General features: G+C 39.4%; 1 protein-coding gene across 4 annotated transcripts in view; it reads left to right on the forward strand.

Moving 5' to 3' along the window:
* Positions 1–19,757, forward strand: part of USP20 (ubiquitin specific peptidase 20) — a 60,889-nt gene that overhangs the window by 23,576 nt on the left and 17,556 nt on the right. For all 4 annotated transcript variants that reach the window (XM_036750421.1, XM_036750425.1, XM_036750422.1 and 1 more), the window contains 9 exons: positions 118–216; positions 1,357–1,453; positions 6,410–6,463; positions 7,661–7,723; positions 8,561–8,692; positions 9,199–9,295; positions 9,409–9,478; positions 10,235–10,348; positions 12,218–12,296. In XM_036750421.1, coding sequence (XP_036606316.1) covers positions 1,373–1,453; positions 6,410–6,463; positions 7,661–7,723; positions 8,561–8,692; positions 9,199–9,295; positions 9,409–9,478; positions 10,235–10,348; positions 12,218–12,296 — 690 coding nt within the window. In that variant the 5' untranslated portion in view covers positions 118–216; positions 1,357–1,372. The remainder of the gene's footprint in view (positions 1–117; positions 217–1,356; positions 1,454–6,409; positions 6,464–7,660; positions 7,724–8,560; positions 8,693–9,198; positions 9,296–9,408; positions 9,479–10,234; positions 10,349–12,217; positions 12,297–19,757) is intronic.

The raw sequence follows: 19,757 nt of genomic DNA on the forward strand, positions 1-19,757 counted from the left end.
TGAGGCTTTCTGACTCCAGGCCTGGTGCTCTATCCACTGTACCACCTAGCTGCCCCAAATATACATGTTGTGATTTTAAAGACAGTGAAAGACTGGTGTTTGTTTTCCCTTTTCTAGGCTCTTTGGTATAATCCTGATCAGCTTCTTCCAAAGGAGCTGAAACATTGAGTCATCTGTAGCAGAATGTTTGCAGCTGCCCGGTGGAGTCACCTAGAGGTATGGCAAACCAGAATCCTCACGGATGATGGATAAAGCTGTTCGTTCATGGCTATGATAAAACCCACTTTGATGATGTATATTGTTTCTGCTGAAGCACAGAAGAGCCACATTAAATTATTATGCATTGCCATCTTGTCTGAATTAGCCTTGTTTTTATCATAGCTTCACTTCAAATACTTTTGTGGAGGGACAGGTCAAAGGAGAGAATAGAATAAATGGAGGGTAGGACAGGATAGAGGGAAATATGGTTAGTCTTCCACAACAGGACTGTTATGGAAATGTTTTGCATGACTACACATGTACCTATAACGAATTGCTTGCCTTCTTCGTGAGGGTGGGTGGGGAGGGAGGGAGAGAGAGAATGTGGAACTCAGAGCTTTAAAAATGAACGTTAAAAATTGTTTTTACATGCAACTGGGAAATAAGATACATAGGCAATGGGGTGTAGAAATCGATCTTGCCCTGCAGGAAAATAGGAGGGAAGCAGATAAGAGAAGGGGGAGAGGGTGATAGAAGGGAGGGCAGATTGGAGGAAGGGTAATCAGAATGTACACTGTCCTGGGGTGGGGAGAGGGGAGAGATGGGGAGAAAATTTGGAACTCAAAATCTTGTGGAAGTGATTGTTGAAAACTGAAAATAAATAAATTTAATAATATAATAGCTTCACTTAGTTAAATGGATGCTAATTAAGTGCCTGTACATGCAGCGCCTCTAGCAAGGTGCTTGGGCTCTCTGCATTGGCTTTCTAGGTGTAGAAAGTTGTCTTTTCAGAAAGGCATTTCCTGAAAGGAATCCTTAGTAAGCACCAATTGTGCTGCCCTTACAACTGTTTGTCATTGTTTAATGATTTAAAACATTTATTTTGGTGAAGGTGCTCATGGAATATAAAACATTTGTTTCTCTGGAGGAGTATTTAGGAAAAGTTGGGTATAAACATCTGATCCTTTTTCCTTATAGCTCTTCTAAACATCCACCCTTCTTGTATTGCTCCCTAGCAATTATCAAAGAAGAGTATTCACTGGGCTGAAGAATTTGATTCATTCTTTTAAAAAAAGCAGCAAAAATTGTCTAGTTTTGAGCCTGTGAATGTCTTTATTAATAGCTGATCAACTAAAGATGACTTTTGTATCCTCTTAGGTGAACTAGTGTAAGAATGGGAGACTCCAGAGAGCTTTGCCCTCATCTTGATTCTATAGGTGAGGTCACCAAAGAGGACTTAATACTAAAATCCAAGGTAAGATGTCAAACTTTGTAGGAGATGGGATCTGGTTGTGGGCCTTGCTCCTGGAGTACAGAGATGGCGCGTATCAGTGGAAAGGTTGGCTGTATACTCAGCTGACGCTCCTGATGCCAGTTTCTTGTGTCCTCAGCCTTTTGAGCAAATGGAAATATCGACGTTCTGTTAGAAGGCTGTTTTCCTGGTGATGTATTCTAACGGCCCACCATGATAAGTTGGATCGGCTTGATTTTAATTTAGCTAGTGCTAATGCTCTCACACCATTAGCATTGGAAATAATACACATATGAACACTGATACAAGTGAGTAACTGAGCATTCTTTGGGGATTTGGTAGAGTCATTTAAAACATGGAGATTAAGGAGGCATTAGGCAAAATACTTCCTATATTTTCTATTGGCCAGGAAGGACTTGTTGGCCCTTTTAGCCTTTTGTAGTACAACCCTTGATAGACTATGGTGTAAGATGGAAGCACCTTAATAATTATTATTATTATTACAAGTATCGGAAGGACAGTTCTAAGTGCCACATTTCGAAGGACACTAATAAATTAGCTTGTGTTCAAAAGAAGGCAATCAGGAGGGCAAGGCCACTGAAGGATCAAAGTAATGAACTTCCATTACTGGAAGCACCTAAGCAGAGACCATCTCCCAGGAATCTTTGTAAATGGGATTCTCAGTGTGGGAGCTTGAACTCAGGGACTTTTAAGGTCCTTTTCATCTCTTAAGAGTATGATTCTGAGGATCTTATGCTCTTTTACTTGTTAAGAAGAAATGAGGCTTTGGTGTTTTTCCATTGACTCAGTGATTCATCTTTTTCTCAGGAAAAAGCGAATAGAGACAGACAAGAGAGGCTTTTCCATACATGGCAGAAGTAGGGACAGAATCTTGGCCAGAAAGAGATGTGGGGGAGAGAAGGTTCTACGCTGTCTGGAAGAGAGCACAGTGAGGAAGTGTGGGGTGGAAAGAAACAGCAGCACCAACCTCCCTGAGCATGAGAGAGCTTAGTCATGAGGTGTGATATAGTCACAGGGGACATACCTAGAGTGTCCTGTTCCAGTTGTCTTTTCTGAGGACCAGGATACCCCTAGAGTGCCATGAAATTCTTGAAACAAAACTAACTTTAAATAATAAAACACTTGGAAGAGAAAAGTATGCCGTGAAATCAAACAAGGTATAAAAGCCATTAAAATTCCAAAGCAGTTGAGAATCATTGGTATCTGTGTTTCTACTCTCTGCAGCGTGAATTGCCCAAAAAACAATATTTTGACAAAAATTTTCCTTCAAGGCCAGACTTATTAAGGATCTTATTTAATCAGTGATTGCCAAATTAGTGACTATTTTCTGACCATATTATCCCTTTTAATCTCAGGGCTTTTTTTCAGATGCTTTCTTAGATTTTGGTTTTACATGTTTTATAGTCTTTCAAACTAAACAAAGAAAAAATAACTCTGGGTCCTATGATGAAAACCTGGCTGGGATCTGGAATTTCTCTCAGAATTCTTGAGGGGTGCAGTGGAGGAATTGTGGAGGAAGAAACTTAGGTTGGGACTGGGAACTGTGCCACCAACATTGGTTTTGTTTCCACACTGCTATTTGACTTTGAATTTATCACCTAACTTCTCTGAACCCCTCATGATCTTTACCTCTAAAATGAAGGCATTGTGTGCATTATTTTATGTTTTTGCTTTAAGGCCATACAGCAGTGGTATCAAACTCATAGAAATGGGGGCCACTAAACAAGTAGGTAAGGATCCCTGCCAGTGGTATATTGACTTAGAAAACCACATATTTGCATTATCTGTGTTCTGTTATGTTTTTATTTGTTTTGTTAACTATTTCCCAGTGACATTTTTATCTGGTACAGCCTGGGCTTTCTGTTTGACTCCTCTGCTATAAGGTCTCTAGAAACATAAAAGTTCCTTCTGTTAAAAAGATCACAAGATCACCCAGTTCCCCATATCCCCCTATCATTAGCTTCTGGAGACACATAATAAGACCTGCAATTTTATAACAGAAATGTTTGCCCCTCTGTCAAGTGTAAAGCCTATATGTTTTTACTAATCTGCGGCTTATTCTTTTTAGGTTCCTTTAATCAAACCGTACTCCTGGGTACTTCCCATTTGGCAGCATATACCTATCCTTGCCTAAGAGGTTCTTTTTAATGAAGGTTCCTTAGCCTTGAATCAAAATCTGCCCATTGGCCATCTTTGGGTAGCTGGGTGGTAAAGTGGATAGAGAACTGGGCCGGGAGTCCGGAAGACCCGAGTTCAGATCTAGCTACAGACATACCCTAATTGTGTGACCATGAGCAAATCACTTAACCTCTGTTTTCCTCAGTTTACCCAACTATAAAATGGGGAAAATAGCACCTACCTCCCAGGGTTGTTATGAAGATCAAATGAGAAAATATTTAGCATTTAGCACAGTGCCTGGTACATGGTAGGTGTTATATAAATGCTAATAGTAATAATAATTATTATTATTATTAGAACTGGGTATCCCCAGGTGTCTCAAATGCAGCACGTCCAAAACTGAACTCATTCTCTTTTCCCTCCACACACTGTCCCCTTCCTAGCTTTCCTGTTACTGTGGAAGGCATCACCACCCTTCTAGTTCCCAGGTTTTACACCTCAGTATCATTCAGCCTTCCCACTCAAACTCAAGCCACATATCCAAACCTATCATCACCACCTTCACAACATTACTTGGTGATCTCATCAGCTCCCATTGATTAAATTATCATCTCTCTACTGATGATTCTCATAACTCCTTATCCAGCTCTGACCTCTCTGCTGTCCTCCAGTCTCTCATCTCCGGCTGCTTATTGGACCTCTTGAACTAGGTGTGCCATAGACATCTTAAACTTATGCCCAGAACCAAACTCATTTTATTAAACCCCACCACCTCCTCCAAACTTGGCAACACCACCCTCCAGTCACACAGGCATACAACCCCGCTTTTGTCCTCACCTCACATTCAGCCCCTCAGATCCAATCTGTCTCCAAGACCTGTTGATTTTACCTTCATACCATCTCTCATAAGAGATCCCCCTCTTCTGACAATGTCACCACTCTGGTACAGGCTCTTATCACCTGTGCCTGACCTATTACAGTAGCCTAGTGTGGGTCTCCCTGCCTCAAGCCTCTCCCCGCTTCAGTCCATTATATCCTACACTCAGCTGCCAAAGAGATTGTCCTAATACACGGTATCTCCATTGCATATTTAACTCTCGTGCTCCCTATTGCCTCCCTCCATGATCAAACCCCAAATCCTCTACTTGGCATTTAAAGCACTTAACCTGTCCTGCACCTACCTTCCAGTATTCTTATATTTTCCTCCCCTCCAGGGATGCTCTGATTCAGTCACATCGACCTTCTTGCACATAATACTTGATCTCACAGCTCCATACCTTTTCACTGGCTTCTTCCATACCCTTACAGACTTGGCTCAAATCCCACCTTCAGAGGCCTTTCCTGTTCCCTTTCCCTCAGTGCCTTCCTCCAATATTACCTTCTGTGTATAATGTGAGTAAACATAAACACATATCTCTGAATAGTACCTAGTTGCTTGCATCTTATGTCTTCCTTGGGAATCTGAACTCTCTAAGGGCAGGAACCAGATTTTTGCCTTTCTTTGTATCCCTAGTACTTAGCAAGTGTGTGGTACAAAGCAAGTACTTAATAAACGCTTGTTTTGACTAACTGATTAATGTGGAATAGTGGTATCCAAAGAGGGTTTTGACCTGACCCTAAGGATTATGTGATTAACCATTTGAAGGTTAAGAAGATGGATTACATCCTACCGTCCATCATGGGTCTTCAATACCTACCCTTTCCCCCTAAAACTTCTCCCACTCCTTCTGCAAGCTCCCAGCCTCTTCTTCTGCAACAGGCATGTACCCGTCTGGGTAGTTTCAACCTAACGCTGCCCCTCTGCTTACACTACTACCGCCTCAGTTCAGGCCCTTATCACCTCTTTCCCGAACTATTACATTGTTTCCTAATTGGTCTCCCATCCTCAGATCTCTTCTCCACTCCGATCCATCCTTCCACTTAGCCACCGAAATTATTTTCCTAAAGCTCAGATGTAACCGTGTCATTCATTTACTCAGTAAATTTCAGTGGTTTCTTATTGACTCTAGGATCAAATATTAATACCTGTATTTCATCCTTTAAAAATTTTATCTTTGCATAAGTTTTATAATGCATAGAATTATTAGTACAGTAATACATGTATATAACACATAAAGAAGTAAATATATGCACATTGAGAGTATGTGCTCAAACATTTTTTAGTGTTAGGGATGCATGATCATAAAAGTTTGGAGATCATTGGTATAAAGCATAAGCCTGGGATGATTAGGAAGGAGTTATAAATGGAAAGAGCCTTTCCCAGAACATCGAGAGCCCTGGCTCTAGGTCTGGCTTTGCCACTAAGTCAGTCGGATGGGTTGCTTCCTTTCTCTGGACCTGAGTTTCCTCTTCTATAAAATGAAGAAATGATTTGTAAGGTTCTTTATAGCTCTTATGTTCTGTGATCCAGCTGTCCACTGGCTCTAGAGGATAGATCTGTCGCTGGCTGGGGCTTCTGCATAGCTGCTCCTCCTCTCAGGTTGTTTCAGGTCTAGAGTCACGGGTCGCTCTTGCACTGTGGGTATTGGGGCTGCGGAGCTGTGCGTAATCTGAATATTGGAGTGTTGGTGGGAAAGCCCAGAGCTTTTGTGTTGCCAGTTCTGGGGATTTCATCTGGCTGAGATCTACAGACATTTAAAGTGGGAAATTGAATATTTTTTACTAGTGAACAAAAGAAGTGATGGCGTCTTGTAGACCTGCACTGACTGACTCACCCAAAACGTGGAAGATTTCTGGGTCAGTCATAGACTTAAGCAGAAGCCCCAAGGGGACTCCCGCATCCTTCTCAAAAGAGATTCTTTTTCTTTTGCATGGACAAAGGGGACTTGCCAGTCCTGTGGAGCAGGAGGACCGAACCTCTGGGCCTGTCTCCAGGTAAAACACCTCGGGGTTTTCTACGGGCCAGTGATATCCACATGTTAGGCAAAGCCATCTCCCTAAAGCCTTTGAATAGAAAATAGGTTCCATCAGCTCAGATGTAGTTCTCAAAAACCAAGTCAAGAGGGCACCAGAGGAAAAGAAATTCAGGGCACGTGATGTTACTTATTCACAGCTCTTCTCCAAAAGATGTGAAGCTCCTGAGGAAACACTATACCCTATTGTATTCTAGTCAGTCAACCAGATTGTGAGCTCCAGCTGTGTGTACATGCCTTGCTAGGCCTGTGAAGACTGTAGAAAGTGATAAGAAATGAACTTGTAATTTCACTGAGACAGCCCCTTGAAAAGTGAAGACCGGTGTATGATTAAGTGCCAGCTGAGAGAATGGTACAGGAGTGCTGAGGAAGGTGAAATCAGTCTTTGGATCGGGGTGGTCAGAGAAAGCTTTATGTAGCAAATGGAATTCCTATTGGGTCTTTGAAGTGGCCAGTAAGATTTGGAAGAGTTGGGGAAGAGATTCTAGGTATGGGGAATAGCATAAACTCAGGCAGAGTGACAAGAAAACTGAAGGGGAAAAAAGACCCGTAAATAACATCTCGTACAAGAATTTAAAACCACTCGCTCATTGGTTAACACCAGGTGTCTCTTTTCTCTACTGTCTATGAAAGGAATATTCTAAAATTAGGAAGTTACTCTCACGCTCTGGGGATTGATTCTCAATCTTAAATCACAAACCAAGGGTCAGATCCTCAGAAAGACATTCTCTACTCTCCTGTGGCACAACAGGAAATAGGACAGGGAATGAGAAAACTCTTTTAATGGAGACAAAATGGTTAGAAGAAAAGGCCTGCTTGGGGACCATAGGAGGGCATCTCCCCCATCTCGTAGTAACCCCTTGAAAATGCAGCCACTCTACAAGGGCGGCAGCTGCTGCCTTTTTCACTGTAGGGGAACGGAGTTTTTAAAGCTGAGGTAGTTAGATATTCCCAATTTTAGTTCACTTTTAGACTTTGATGTCAAAGAAATATCTCAACAATGTCCAGTTTAGGGTTGTATTGAGAGAGAGTTGGGAAAGAGTGTAGTAGTAGATTAGATTCTGTTTCTGTCCTTCAAGGTGAAATTATTTGGTCTGGATTTCCTAAGCTGCTTGGCATTCACTTCTACTAACTCTTACTTCCTTCTCTGCCCTCCTAGGTTGCTTGCCCTTATGTTGGCTGTGGGGAATCTTTTGCCGACCATAGCACCCTTCATGCAGAGGTGAACCTTCCCCTATGCATAGGTTCCCAAAATGGGCAGTACCACCCCTTGGGGGACACTGGAATGATCCGGGGGGCCCTAGTAGCCTCAGATGCATTTTGGGGGCTTTGAATAAAAATAAGGGGGCAGTGGAAGCATAAGGAAAGAAGAGAAGGTAAGAAAGTTTTGAAAAACCATTTGTACACGTTTAATCTGTTGTGTAACAGTTAAATTTAGAGCGACTACATTATTTTCCAAATAAACACACAAAATGCAAGTTACAACTGATCAGTAGTCAAGTCTGCTAACAGGTCTTAACAGGCAGGTATTGGCAGGCAAGTGTGTTGTGCAATGTTGAGAAGTCCAGCATGCATCAGTAGAAACATGTGCATGTGATGACTTGTGTATAGTACGATACTATATGTATATGTGATGCACTATTGCATCATCAAAATTTCAATGCAGGAAAAAACCCACAAATTTACAATAAATCATTCAATTGATAATTTAAAAGTATATATATATATATATTTTATATATTTTTTGAAATGACCCAAATTTCCGAAAACAAAGCAAAACATTAAGGGGTTAAAGAAAGTAGATTTCCAGGGGGCCACTGAGTAATTTTTTTTTAAAGGGATCAGTAGGCCAAATACGTTTGGGAACCTCTGCCATACAAGCTCCTCTGACTGGGTGGGGAGCAAAGAGAACAGCCCTCAATCACTAAGTTGTCCCAGGAGTTTATCGTCCTTTATTAGCAGTTTCACAAAACGGGGCTGTGGCAGGAGTCCATCCAGCTGGAAGCCCTTCAGTCTCCTATCCTTATGTGACTGTTCAACTACTCCTTTGGCTTCCTAGGCCAAAAAGCACAACCTGACTGTGAACCTCACCACCTTCCGTGTGTGGTGTTACGCTTGTGAAAAGGAAGTATTCTTGGATCAGAGGTTGGCAGCACACCCACCATCTCCACCATCCAAGTTCTCAGAGCAGGTGGGTCTTACACTATTCAGTCCACAGATATTTCTCTAGCGCTTGCAGTGTGCTAGGCATTGCAACTTGCCCTAACATTATTCTTTTAAAAAAGAGTTGGCTCCTTTTCAGCCCAAAGGGCACTGTAGTGCTTTAGATAAAACACAGCACTAAACACTGGGAAATTTAAATTGTATTCTTGTGTATATACATTCACAGTATGATCTTGGGCATGTCATTTCTTTTGGGCCTGAATTCGCCTTTCTGGCATGGAATAAATACTGCCTGTCCCTAACTTCCCTGGAAGATCTGAGCCTTTTGGAGATGAGGGCTATTGAAACACAAGGTCGTGTTGCTAAGCAAATTTACTTACTTTTTCACCTCTTTATAGTGAGTGCTTGCATTTAAGGCTTTTGCCTCACCATGTCTATGGATAGTTATAGATTGTGTATGGATGCACACATATCTATGGCTTCCTCAAGTGAAGTTTATGTACTGCTGATGTTTTCCTCTGGTCTTTCATGTAGGAGACTCCATTGCCTTCTCACCCTTTGAAAGCCGTTCCTATTGCGGTGGCCGATGAGGGGGAATCTGAGTCTGAAGATGATGACCTGAAACCTCGAGGTATTGGCCCACTTGAAACAGCAGAGCCACCTACTTTCAGTCTGAAACATGAATATGTCCTTGTGGTTTCAAAACTCTCACGTCCCTCCTTCATCCCTGTCCTGTTTCTGTAGGCCTGACTGGTTTGAAAAACCTTGGGAATTCCTGCTACATGAATGCAGCCCTACAGGCACTCTCTAACTGGTAAGTGATCAGGCCACCTGGGGAGATGGCAGGAGATTGGGTTAAGGAACCTAGGGCCCCTCCAAGGCCCTGGGCAAAGAAAGAAATGAAGCCTTTGGTGTGTGGTGGGGGTGGGGGAAGCACTCTGTAAAGAAATATGCCAACAGGAACAGAGCCAGAGAGCTCCTTTGGGAGGAAACATAAGTTCCATGGAGGTCAGATCTGAAGGAGTTAGGATGGCAATAGAACTAACTGGGAAGAGGCTGCAAAATTTAGTTTGTCATTGAGAGTCCTCTTGGCTATCCTCCCCTGGGGTTTTAGAGCTTCATCATTCTGGCAGGAGCAGGCCCAGCTCTGGGAAGGACTTCTTCTGACCCAGAGGAGAGGGTGATCTCTTTTAAATGAATATTCTCAACTCTTCATTCTCCTTCAGTCCACATAACTAGTCATTTGCCAAATCTTGTCAGTTCTACCTCCATGAGATCCCTCTTACCCATTCCCTTCTCTCTACTCTCATAGCTGCTGCCCCAGTTCACATGGTGATTTATCACCTTTCACCTGGCCTATTGCAGCAGCCTCAGCTCTCCCTCCTCACACGGTCACAGTTAGTTTTTGCCAGCGTCACAACTCGACCATAGTACTACTGTGCCATGAAATCCAGTGTTCTTCCCACCACACTGCTGTGGAGTTTCCTGCTAATCTTACCAGTCATTTCTTTGGTGAATTCACATGTGTTCTTCCTCTTAGTTCTCTTTTGTTTGTTTACTTCTTCTCTAGTCCCCCTTTGACCCAGTTCTTCTTGGAGTGTGGGGGACTGGTGCGAACTGACAAGAAACCAGCCTTATGCAAAAGTTACCAGAAGCTGGTCTCAGAGGTCTGGCACAAGAAGCGGTGAGTGTGTTTCTAACTCAGGCAAATGAGTAGAGAGAGAAGGTGGCTCCTCAACATATGTAAGGTTTTTTCTTTTGACATCACTGTTTCAAGCTGAGTTAGCTAAGACTTGGCCCTGTGGTAGCCTCTAAGGTGGGTGGAATTTTGTTCTTGATTCAAGTTACTTTCCTCAAATAACTTCCTGGTGGGACAGGACAGCTCTGTAAAGTAGAGCTGCCTGTCTTCGAAAGAAAAGTCAAAGATCTAAATGGACAAACCGGGCCCATGTCCTAGAAGCTAAAAGCCCTTAAGCCATAGTCAAGGACCCTTCAGTAATTTAGAGAGCTGACTTCAGCATCAGGGAGATCTGGCCTGTACTGGACATGTGACTGTGGGCAAACCCTGAAGCCCTCAGTGCCCTAGGCAGGCCTCAAAGACCACAAGTTGCAGAACAGCTAATGACCTACATAGATTGAGGGATTTTGACATTCCATCACTGGTAGCTGCTTACACTGATGAAATCACAGGTTTTGGCAGGGCGGGGGGGGGGGGGGGGGGGGGTGGCGTTATGGGAGCTGTCACAGGGAAACCCGTCATCTTAGAGAGGCGTTGTGTTGTAGTTGTCAGAGTACTGGCCATTGAGTTCAGAAGACTTTTATTCAGATTCTGCCACTGACATGTAACACCTTATGACGCTGGGCAAGTCTCTGAGTCTGTTTCCTCATCTCTAAAATAGGGACAATAATACCTGTATGTAAAGGACTTTGCACATTTTAAGGCACTAGAGAAATGGCATGTATTATTAGTTATAACGAATATATTAATCATCGTCATTATTTGACCATAAGCTGATAGATACTAAGAAGTTCAGTCATTTATTCATGTTTCTTAGATGATGCTGCTGCTGCTGCTGCTGCTGCTGCTGCTAATAGTTGATTTTGTGTGAGAAAGAGCAAACAATGTAGTTAGTGTAAAGATGAGTGGACTTGGAGCCAGGCTTTGACATTTACTAACTGGGAGATGGGGGCAAAGCACACAACCCCTGCATGCCTCACTTTCCTTGTCTGTAAAATGGGGATGATAATATTTGTGATGGGATTGGGCATGTTAAGATGTCTTAGAGGATCAAGTAAATAGCATGGGGACAGGCAGATATGCTACTCACTTTTCTGTGTGACCATACACAGCTGAAATGAGGCATGTGGGGTACAGATAAATCACTGCTTGTCAAGAGCTAGAAGGGACCCTACAGAGGAAGTGAGAACAACAGGTCAGATGGTTGCCCAAGGTTACTTCACTTTGATTTGGGCCAGTATTTTAAAAAACGATTCTTTACAAGGATGTTGGTAGGACTAACTTGAGACTAGAACTTCAAGCTCAGTGTGGATTGAATTTATAGACAGAAGGCCTGAGCGGACTTCCCAAGGAAAGTCAAAGGTCTAAATGGTCCCAAACAGGACACTTGTCTTGGGACCTCCAAGTCCTTAAACTGCAGGCATGAGCTCTTGTGTAATTTAAAGAGAGTCCTAATGTTGTCCTTCTTTTGGCTCACTGCTGCCAATACAGCTTGACTGAGAAGACATTGTTTAGAATCTAAACATGTGGCCCTCTAGGTCCTCAAGTGTGGCCCTTTGACTGAATCCAAACTTCACAGAACAACTCCCCTTAATAAAAAGATTTGTTCTGTAAAACTTGGACTCAGTCAAAAGGCACTGAAGAACCTACAAGGCCACATGTGACCTTGAGGCTACAGGTTCCCCACCCCTGGTTTAGATTGTTCCCTTAAAGACAAATACATCTCCACATGCAGATCTGTGGCCCTCTCTTGTTCTGAGTGGTTGAATTGTCCTGTGGGGAGCAAGATGAGAAATGTATCTTCTTTCTCCATAGGCCAAGCTATGTGGTGCCTACCAGTCTGTCCCATGGAATCAAGTTGGTCAATCCCATGTTCCGAGGTTATGCCCAGCAGGTAGGCCATCTGAGGAGTCCAGTGTAAGGCCTGTGATATGTGATTAGTCCAAGGACTTTGACCAGACTTCGGATTAAGAAATGAAATATGAACATCACTAAGTGGTTGAATCCTCAACCAAACCCCCAAATTATTTTTCTTTTTTTAAAATCTAGAACTAGTTTGAACCAAAATTAACTCATAATTTGTCAAAGCATTGAAACCAATCAAGAATTTATTAGGTGCTTACTATGTGCTGGGCACATGGAGGGTAGGATAGGACAGCTAGGTGGTGGAGTGGATAAAGTGCCAGCTCTTGAATTAGGAGGACTTGAGTTCAGATAGGGCTTCAGACACGTAACAGCTGTATGACCCTGGGCGAGTCTCTTAACTCTGCCACATGTTTCATCATCTGTAAAATGAGCTGGAGAAGGAAACGGCGAACCACCACAGTATCTTTGCCAAGAAAACCCTAGATGGGGTCACAAAAAATCAGACATGACTAATCACCTAAGCAACAACAACAGCATATGCTAGGCATTGTGTTAATCACCTAGGATACAAAAAAAAGGAGGAATCGTGTACTCTGATGGAGAAGATAGCATGTACATAAGTGGTCACATATAAGATACGTGAAGAGTAGATGGAAGGTAACCTTAGAGTGGGGAATACCAGCAGCTGGAGGGATTGAGAAAAATCGCCTGTAGATGCTCCTCTTTAAATTTTTTTTGGTTTGTTTTAAATTTTCTCCCTCCCTCCCTCTTCCCCCACAAGAAATGACATCCATTATACACATGATGTCGCACAAAACATTTTCACATTAGCCATGCTGGAAAAAAAAAACAGAATGAAGAGAAAAAGTGTGTTTCTCAGAGACCATTGGTTCTCAATCTGGAGGTAGATAACACTTTCCATGGTAAGTCCTTTGGAAGGAATTGTTGTGGATCATTGTATTGATTAGAGTTTTTAAATCTTTCACAGTTAATTGTTGTTACAATATTTCCATTAACTGTGTACATTGTTCTTGAGATTGAGAGAAATGATTTTTTCCTCCCCTATTTAATAACTAATTATTGAATTAGGATCAAGGTTTTTCCCCTTTTCTACTTCCTCATCCAGAAATCAGTCCCTGTGGGTTACTCAGGTAGTCTTTGAAATGTGGGGCTGATGATGAGAGGGAGAACTCAGATCTGTTCAAAAGATAAAGTTAGGTGAATTGATGGATTCCAGCCCATTGTGTTTCACTCTTGACAGGTCTAGGAAAATGTGGATTCTCCCTTTTGTCAGATGGGTGATATGGATATAGATAATTCTTTTTGACCAAAACTGAGTGATCAAAGTCACATACCCCAGACCTTGATAGAAAAGGTCCACCTCTCATTACAGTATTCATTCTCATTAATTGTTAACCAATCAGAATTGATTTCCACCCTCAGGAACACCCACCCTTCCAAGGGCATATAAGTGTTTTAAGTGGGTTTCATGAATGGTCTTTGGTCTAAGAGAGATGACCAAATGACCACCCTTTTATTAATAATAGGCTAGCATTATTGATAAAATGATTAATCATCCAGAAACTATGCCTCTCAAACTTTTTATACATCACATGGTTCTATTCACTTCACTTTGCGTAAGTTCAGATAAGTCTGTCTAGGTTTTTTTGAGACCATTTCCTTCATCATTTCTTACAGCGCTATAGTATTCCCTCACAATCACATACTATAACTTGTTCATCTGTTTCCCAGTTGATGGACATCACTCCAGTTTCCAACCTGGTCATTGTGCATGATCTTTGTCATTTGTTGCTATAATCTTGCTTTAAAATTTTTGCATCAGTTTTCATTAAGGAAATTGGGTCTATATCTTTCTTTCTCTGTTTTTGCTTTCCTTGGATTAGATATTAAAACAATCTTTGTGTCATACAGGGAATTTATTAAAATTCTTTCATTACCTATTTTTTTCCAAACAGTTTATGTAGTATTGGAATTATTGTTCTTTAGATATTTGGTAAAATTTGCTTGTAAATCCATCTGGCCCTGGGTTTTGTTTTGTTTTTTTATCTTAATGGGGTTCATTTATGGCTTTTGTTCAATTTCTTTTACTAGAAGGGTTATTTTTCTATTTTTCTGTTTTGTAAACCTGAGCAATTTATATTTTGTAAATATTCAACCATTTCATATAGATTGTCATTTTTATTAGCATAAAATTGGACAAAATCACTCCTAATTGCTTTAATTTCATCTTCATTGTGCATTAGCCTTTTCATTTTCATTTTTGGTACTGGTAATTTTATTTTCTTCTTTTAAAAAATCAAACCAACTAGTGGTTTATCTATTTTATTGCTTTTTTTTCCATAAAAACATCTGCTGATTTTATTTATTAGTTCAATTTTTGTTTGTTTGTTTTCCTTTAAGTTTTATTCATCTTTCATTTGTTTTTTAGGATTTCTATTGGTATTTTATGTGGGATTTTTAATTTGTTGCTTTAGTTTTTTTAGTTGTATGCCCAATTTATTGATCTACTCTTACTCTCTGTTATTGATATAAGCATTTAGAGATAAAAGATTTTGCCTTAAGTACTACTTTGGTTGCATCCCATAAATTTTGGTCTGTTGTATCATTGTTGTCATCATCTTTAATGAAATTACTGTTTCAGGGTGCGTTTAATGTCCCTTCTTTTCTCCATTTATTTGTGAGGTTTTTATTCCCTAATATATGATCAGTTTTTAGAAATGTACTGTGCACAGCAAAAACCTTTTCTAAAATTCTATTCATTGCCCTAACTTCTTTCTTGCTTATTTTGTGGTTAAATTTATCTAGGTGTGAAAGGAGTAAATTGAGGTTCTCTACTAATATAGTTTTACTGTCTATTTCCTCCTCCAATTCATTTAACTTTTCAACAATTTGAGTGCTATGCCATTTGGTACATATATGTTCAGCATTAATGTTAATTCATTTTCTATAATAATTTAGTAAAATGTAATTTCCCTGAATATCTCTTTTAATTAGGTCTGTTTCTGCTTTTGCTTTGTCTGGGATTATTAATGCTAGCCGTGTCTTTTTTACTTTAGCTGAAGGATGATAGATTCTGCTCCAGGCCCCACTTAACTCTGAGCATGTCTTTCTGTTTTCAGTGTGTCTTGTAAGGAACATATAGTGGTATTCTAGTTTTTAATCCATTCTGCTAAACTCTCTTTTTTTTTTTGTGCATGAGTTCACCCCATTCACATTCACAGTTATGATCACTAACTGTGTATTTCCCTCCATCTTATTCTCTTCTATTTAGCCTTCTCCTGTCCCCTCCCCAAAAGTCTCTTTTGTTTCTGACCATTGCCTCCTTTAATTTACCTTCCCTCTTATCACCCCCACCCCTTCCTTTAACCCGTTCTCCAACTTCCCTATTGAGTAGGATGAATTTCTATACCTTTTTGAGACCAGTTCAGATAAAAATGAGGTTTAAGCATTGCCCATCCCCCTCCTCATTATCCCTTCCATTGTAAAAACTCTTCTTATATACCTCTCTTATGTGAGATAATTTCTTCCATTCATCCTTTCTATCCTTCTTCAAGTGCATCCCTCTTTCTCACCCTTCCATTTTTCTTTGAAATCATCCTAACATAATAGACTTACATCCATGCCCTCTCAGTAGACTCTTTTTAACTGCCCTAATGATGATAATGTTCTTGGGGATTACATGTATCATCTTTTGATATGGGAATGTAAATTGTTTAAGCTTATTAAATCCCTTCTAATTTCTCACTCATTTTTATGTTGTCTTATGTTTGAATGTCAAATTTTCTATTCAGCTCTTTTAATTAGAAATACTTAAAAGTCCTCTATTTCACTAAATGTTCATTTTCCTCCTGTAAGATTATATTCCATTTTGCTGAGCATGATATTCTTGGTTGTAATCCTGCTCCAGAAAATCATTGTCCAAGCCCTCTACTTTTACATAGTTGTAGCTCCTAAATCTTTTGTGATCCTGACTATGGTTTAGTAGTATTTGAGTGATTTCTTTCTAGCTGTTTGTAGTATTTTCTTCTTGACCCAGGAGCTCTGGATTTTGGCTGTAATATTCCAGGGAGTTTTCATTTGGTATTTTTTTCAGGAGAAAACTGATATATTTTTTCAATTTCTACTTTGGCCCTCCAGTTCAAAGATATATGGGCAGTTTTCCTTTATGATTTCTCAAAATATAATGTCTGGGCTCTTTTAAAATCAGCTTTCAGATCGTCTAATAATTCTTAACTCCCCTCTCTTCAATTCACTTTCCAGGCTAGTTGTTTTTCCTATGAGATAGTTCACATTTTCTTCTATTTTTTCAGTCTTTTGACTTTATTTTATTGTTTCTTGATGTCTCATGGAGTCATTAGCTTTCACTTGACCAATTCTGATTTTTAAGAAGTTAATTTTCTTCAGTATTTTTTTGTACCTCTTGTTGTCATTCAGCCAATTTTGATTTTTAAATTTTTTTTAAATTTCTTATAAAAATACTTAACACTCATTTTTAAAAATTTTGAATTTCAAATTCTCTACCTCCCTCCCTCCCTCCTCCACCCCCTCACTGAAAAGGCAAGCAGTTTGATATAGATAGTAGTCATGTAAAACATTTCCATAGTGGTCATGCTGTAAAAGAAAACAAAGATTTAAAAAAAAACAGTAAAAATAAAGTTAAATAAATATGCTCTCATCAGCATTCAGTCTCCCATCAGTTCTTTCTTTGGAGGTAGATAGCATTTTTATCATGAGTCCTTCAGAATTGTGTTAGATCATTGTGTTGTTGAGAATAGTAATTCACAGTTGATCATTGTACAATAATGCTGTTACTCTGTACACTGTTCTGGTTCTGCTCACTTCACTCTGTATCAGTTCTTGTAAGTCTTTCCTGGTTTTTCTCAAAATATCCTGCTCATCATTTCTTATAGCACAGTAATAGTATTCTATCAAAATATACCGTACCTTGTTCACTCATTCCCCAGTTGATGGGCTTCCCCCTCAATTTCCAGTTCTTTGTCACCATAAAAAGAACTGCTGCTATAAATATTTTTCCATGTATAGGTCCTTTTCCCTTTTCTTTTATTTCTTTGGACTATAGACTTAGGAGTGGTATTACTGGGCCAAAGAATATGCACACTTTTTTAGCCCTTTGGGTGTAATTTCAAATTGTTCTCCACAGTGGTTGGATCAGATCACAATTTCACCAACATTGCATTAGTGTCCTAATTTTCCCATATCCCCTCCAACATTTCTTATTTTCCTTTTCTGTCATATTAGCCACTCTGATAGGTGTGAAGTGGTACCTCAGAGTTGTCTTGCATTTCTCTAATCAAGTTATTTAGAGCATTTTTTCATATGACTATAAATAGCTTTCATTTCTTCATCTAAAAACTGCTTGTTCGTATCCTATGACCATTTATCAATTGGGGAGTGACTTGTATTCTTACAAATTTCCTGTAATAGTTTTTTCGTCATGTTTTCTGCTTTCCTTGTTTTTTTCCCTTTTTTTTTCATCAGTTTTCTGCTTTCCTTCTATTCTTGGCTGCATTTGTTTTGTTTGTGCAAAAACACTTAAAATTAATGTTATTAAAATTATCCATTTTACATCTAGTAATGCTCTCTATCTCTTGGTTGGTCATAAATTCTTCCCTTGTCCATATATCTGACAGTGAACTATTTGATATTCCTCTGATTTGCTTTTGGTACCACCCTTTATGTCTAAATCATGTACCCATTTTGACCTTATCTTGGTATCTGGTGTGAGATTTTGGTCTATACCTAGTTTCTGTTATACTGCTTTCCAGTTTTCCTAGTAGTTTTTGTCTTAGTGCCTTCTTATCCCAAAAGCTTAGGATTACTCTTGTCATTTGCTACTGTTTCTTGTGTACCTAATCTGTTCTACTGATCTACCATCCTATTTCTTACCCAGCATCAGATTTTTTTTTGATGATTACTGCTTTGTAATACAGTTTGAGACCTGATATAACTATGCCACCTTCCTCCACATTTTTTTTATTGATTCCCTTGATATTCTTGACCTTTTGTTCTTCCAGGTGAATTTTACTATTTTTTCTAGCTCTATAAAATAATTTTTTAGTAGTTTGATTGGTATGGCACTGAATAATTAATTTAGGTAGAATTATCATTTTTATTATATTGGTTCAACCTATCCATGATGAACTGATATTTCTCCAATTGTTTAGATCCAACTTTATTTGTGTGAAAAGTATTTTGTAATTGTTTTCATATAGGTCCTGGGTTTGTCTTGGAAGGTAGAATTCCAAGTATTTTACATTGTCTACACCTGTTTTAAATGGAATTTCTCTTTCTCTCTCTTGCTGCTGGACTTCACTGGTAACATAGAAATACTAGATTTATGTGATTTCGTTTTGTATCCTGCAGCTTTGCTAAAATTATAAATTATTTCAACTAATGTTTTAGTTGATTCTCTAGGATTCGCCACTATCATATAATCTGCAAAGAGCGATAGTTTTGTTTCCTCATTGCCTATTCTAATTCCTTCAATTTCTTTTTCTCCTCTTACTGCTATAGCTAGCATTTCTAGTACAATATTGAATAATAGTAATGATAATGAGCATACTTGCTTCACTTCTGATCTTACTGGGAAAGCTTCAGCTTATCCTCTTTATAGATAATGCTGGTGGTTTTGGATACCTACTACATAACAATTTAAGGCAAGCTTCATTTATTTCTATGCTATCTAAGTGTTTTTAATAGGAATAGATATATTTTGTCAAAAGTTTTTTATGCATCTATTGAGGTAATCTTACGATTTTTGTTTTATTACTCATATGGCCAGTTATGCTGATATTTATCCTACTTTTGAACCAGCCCTGAATTCCTGGTGTAAATCCTACCTGGTCATAGTATGTGATCTTTGTGATGTATTCCTGTAATTTCCTTGCTGGTATTTTATTTAAATCTTTGCATCAATTATTCATTAGCAAAATTGGTGTATAGTTTTCTTTCTCTGTTTTTGCTCTTCTTGGTTTAGGTATCAGCAATATATTTGTGTCATAAACAGAATTTGGTAGGACTCCTTCTTTGCCAATTTTTCCAAATCGTTTATATATTATTGGAATTAATTGTTCTTTAAATTAAAAAATTCACTTGTGAATCCATCTAGTCGTGATTTTTTTCTTAGGTCATCAATGGCTTATTCAGTTTCTTTTTCTAAGATAGGGTTATTTAGGTATTCTCTTTTCTGTTAATCTGGGAAATTTTTATTTTTGTACATATTCCTCCATTTCACTTAGATTGTTAGATTCATTGCCATATAATTTGGCAAAATAGCTCCTAATAATTGCTTTCATTGGTGGCGAATTCACCCTTTTAATTTTTGATAGTGGTAATTTGGCTTTCTTCTTTTTTTAATCGAATTAACCAATGATTTATCTCAGGCCTGCACAACATGTGGCCCACGGGCTGCTTGCAGCCCACCAAAGGATTTTGGGTGGTAGGTGAT

Source organism: Trichosurus vulpecula, chromosome 3 (genome assembly GCF_011100635.1).
Source record: "Trichosurus vulpecula isolate mTriVul1 chromosome 3, mTriVul1.pri, whole genome shotgun sequence".
Taxonomy (NCBI): domain Eukaryota; kingdom Metazoa; phylum Chordata; class Mammalia; order Diprotodontia; family Phalangeridae; genus Trichosurus; species Trichosurus vulpecula.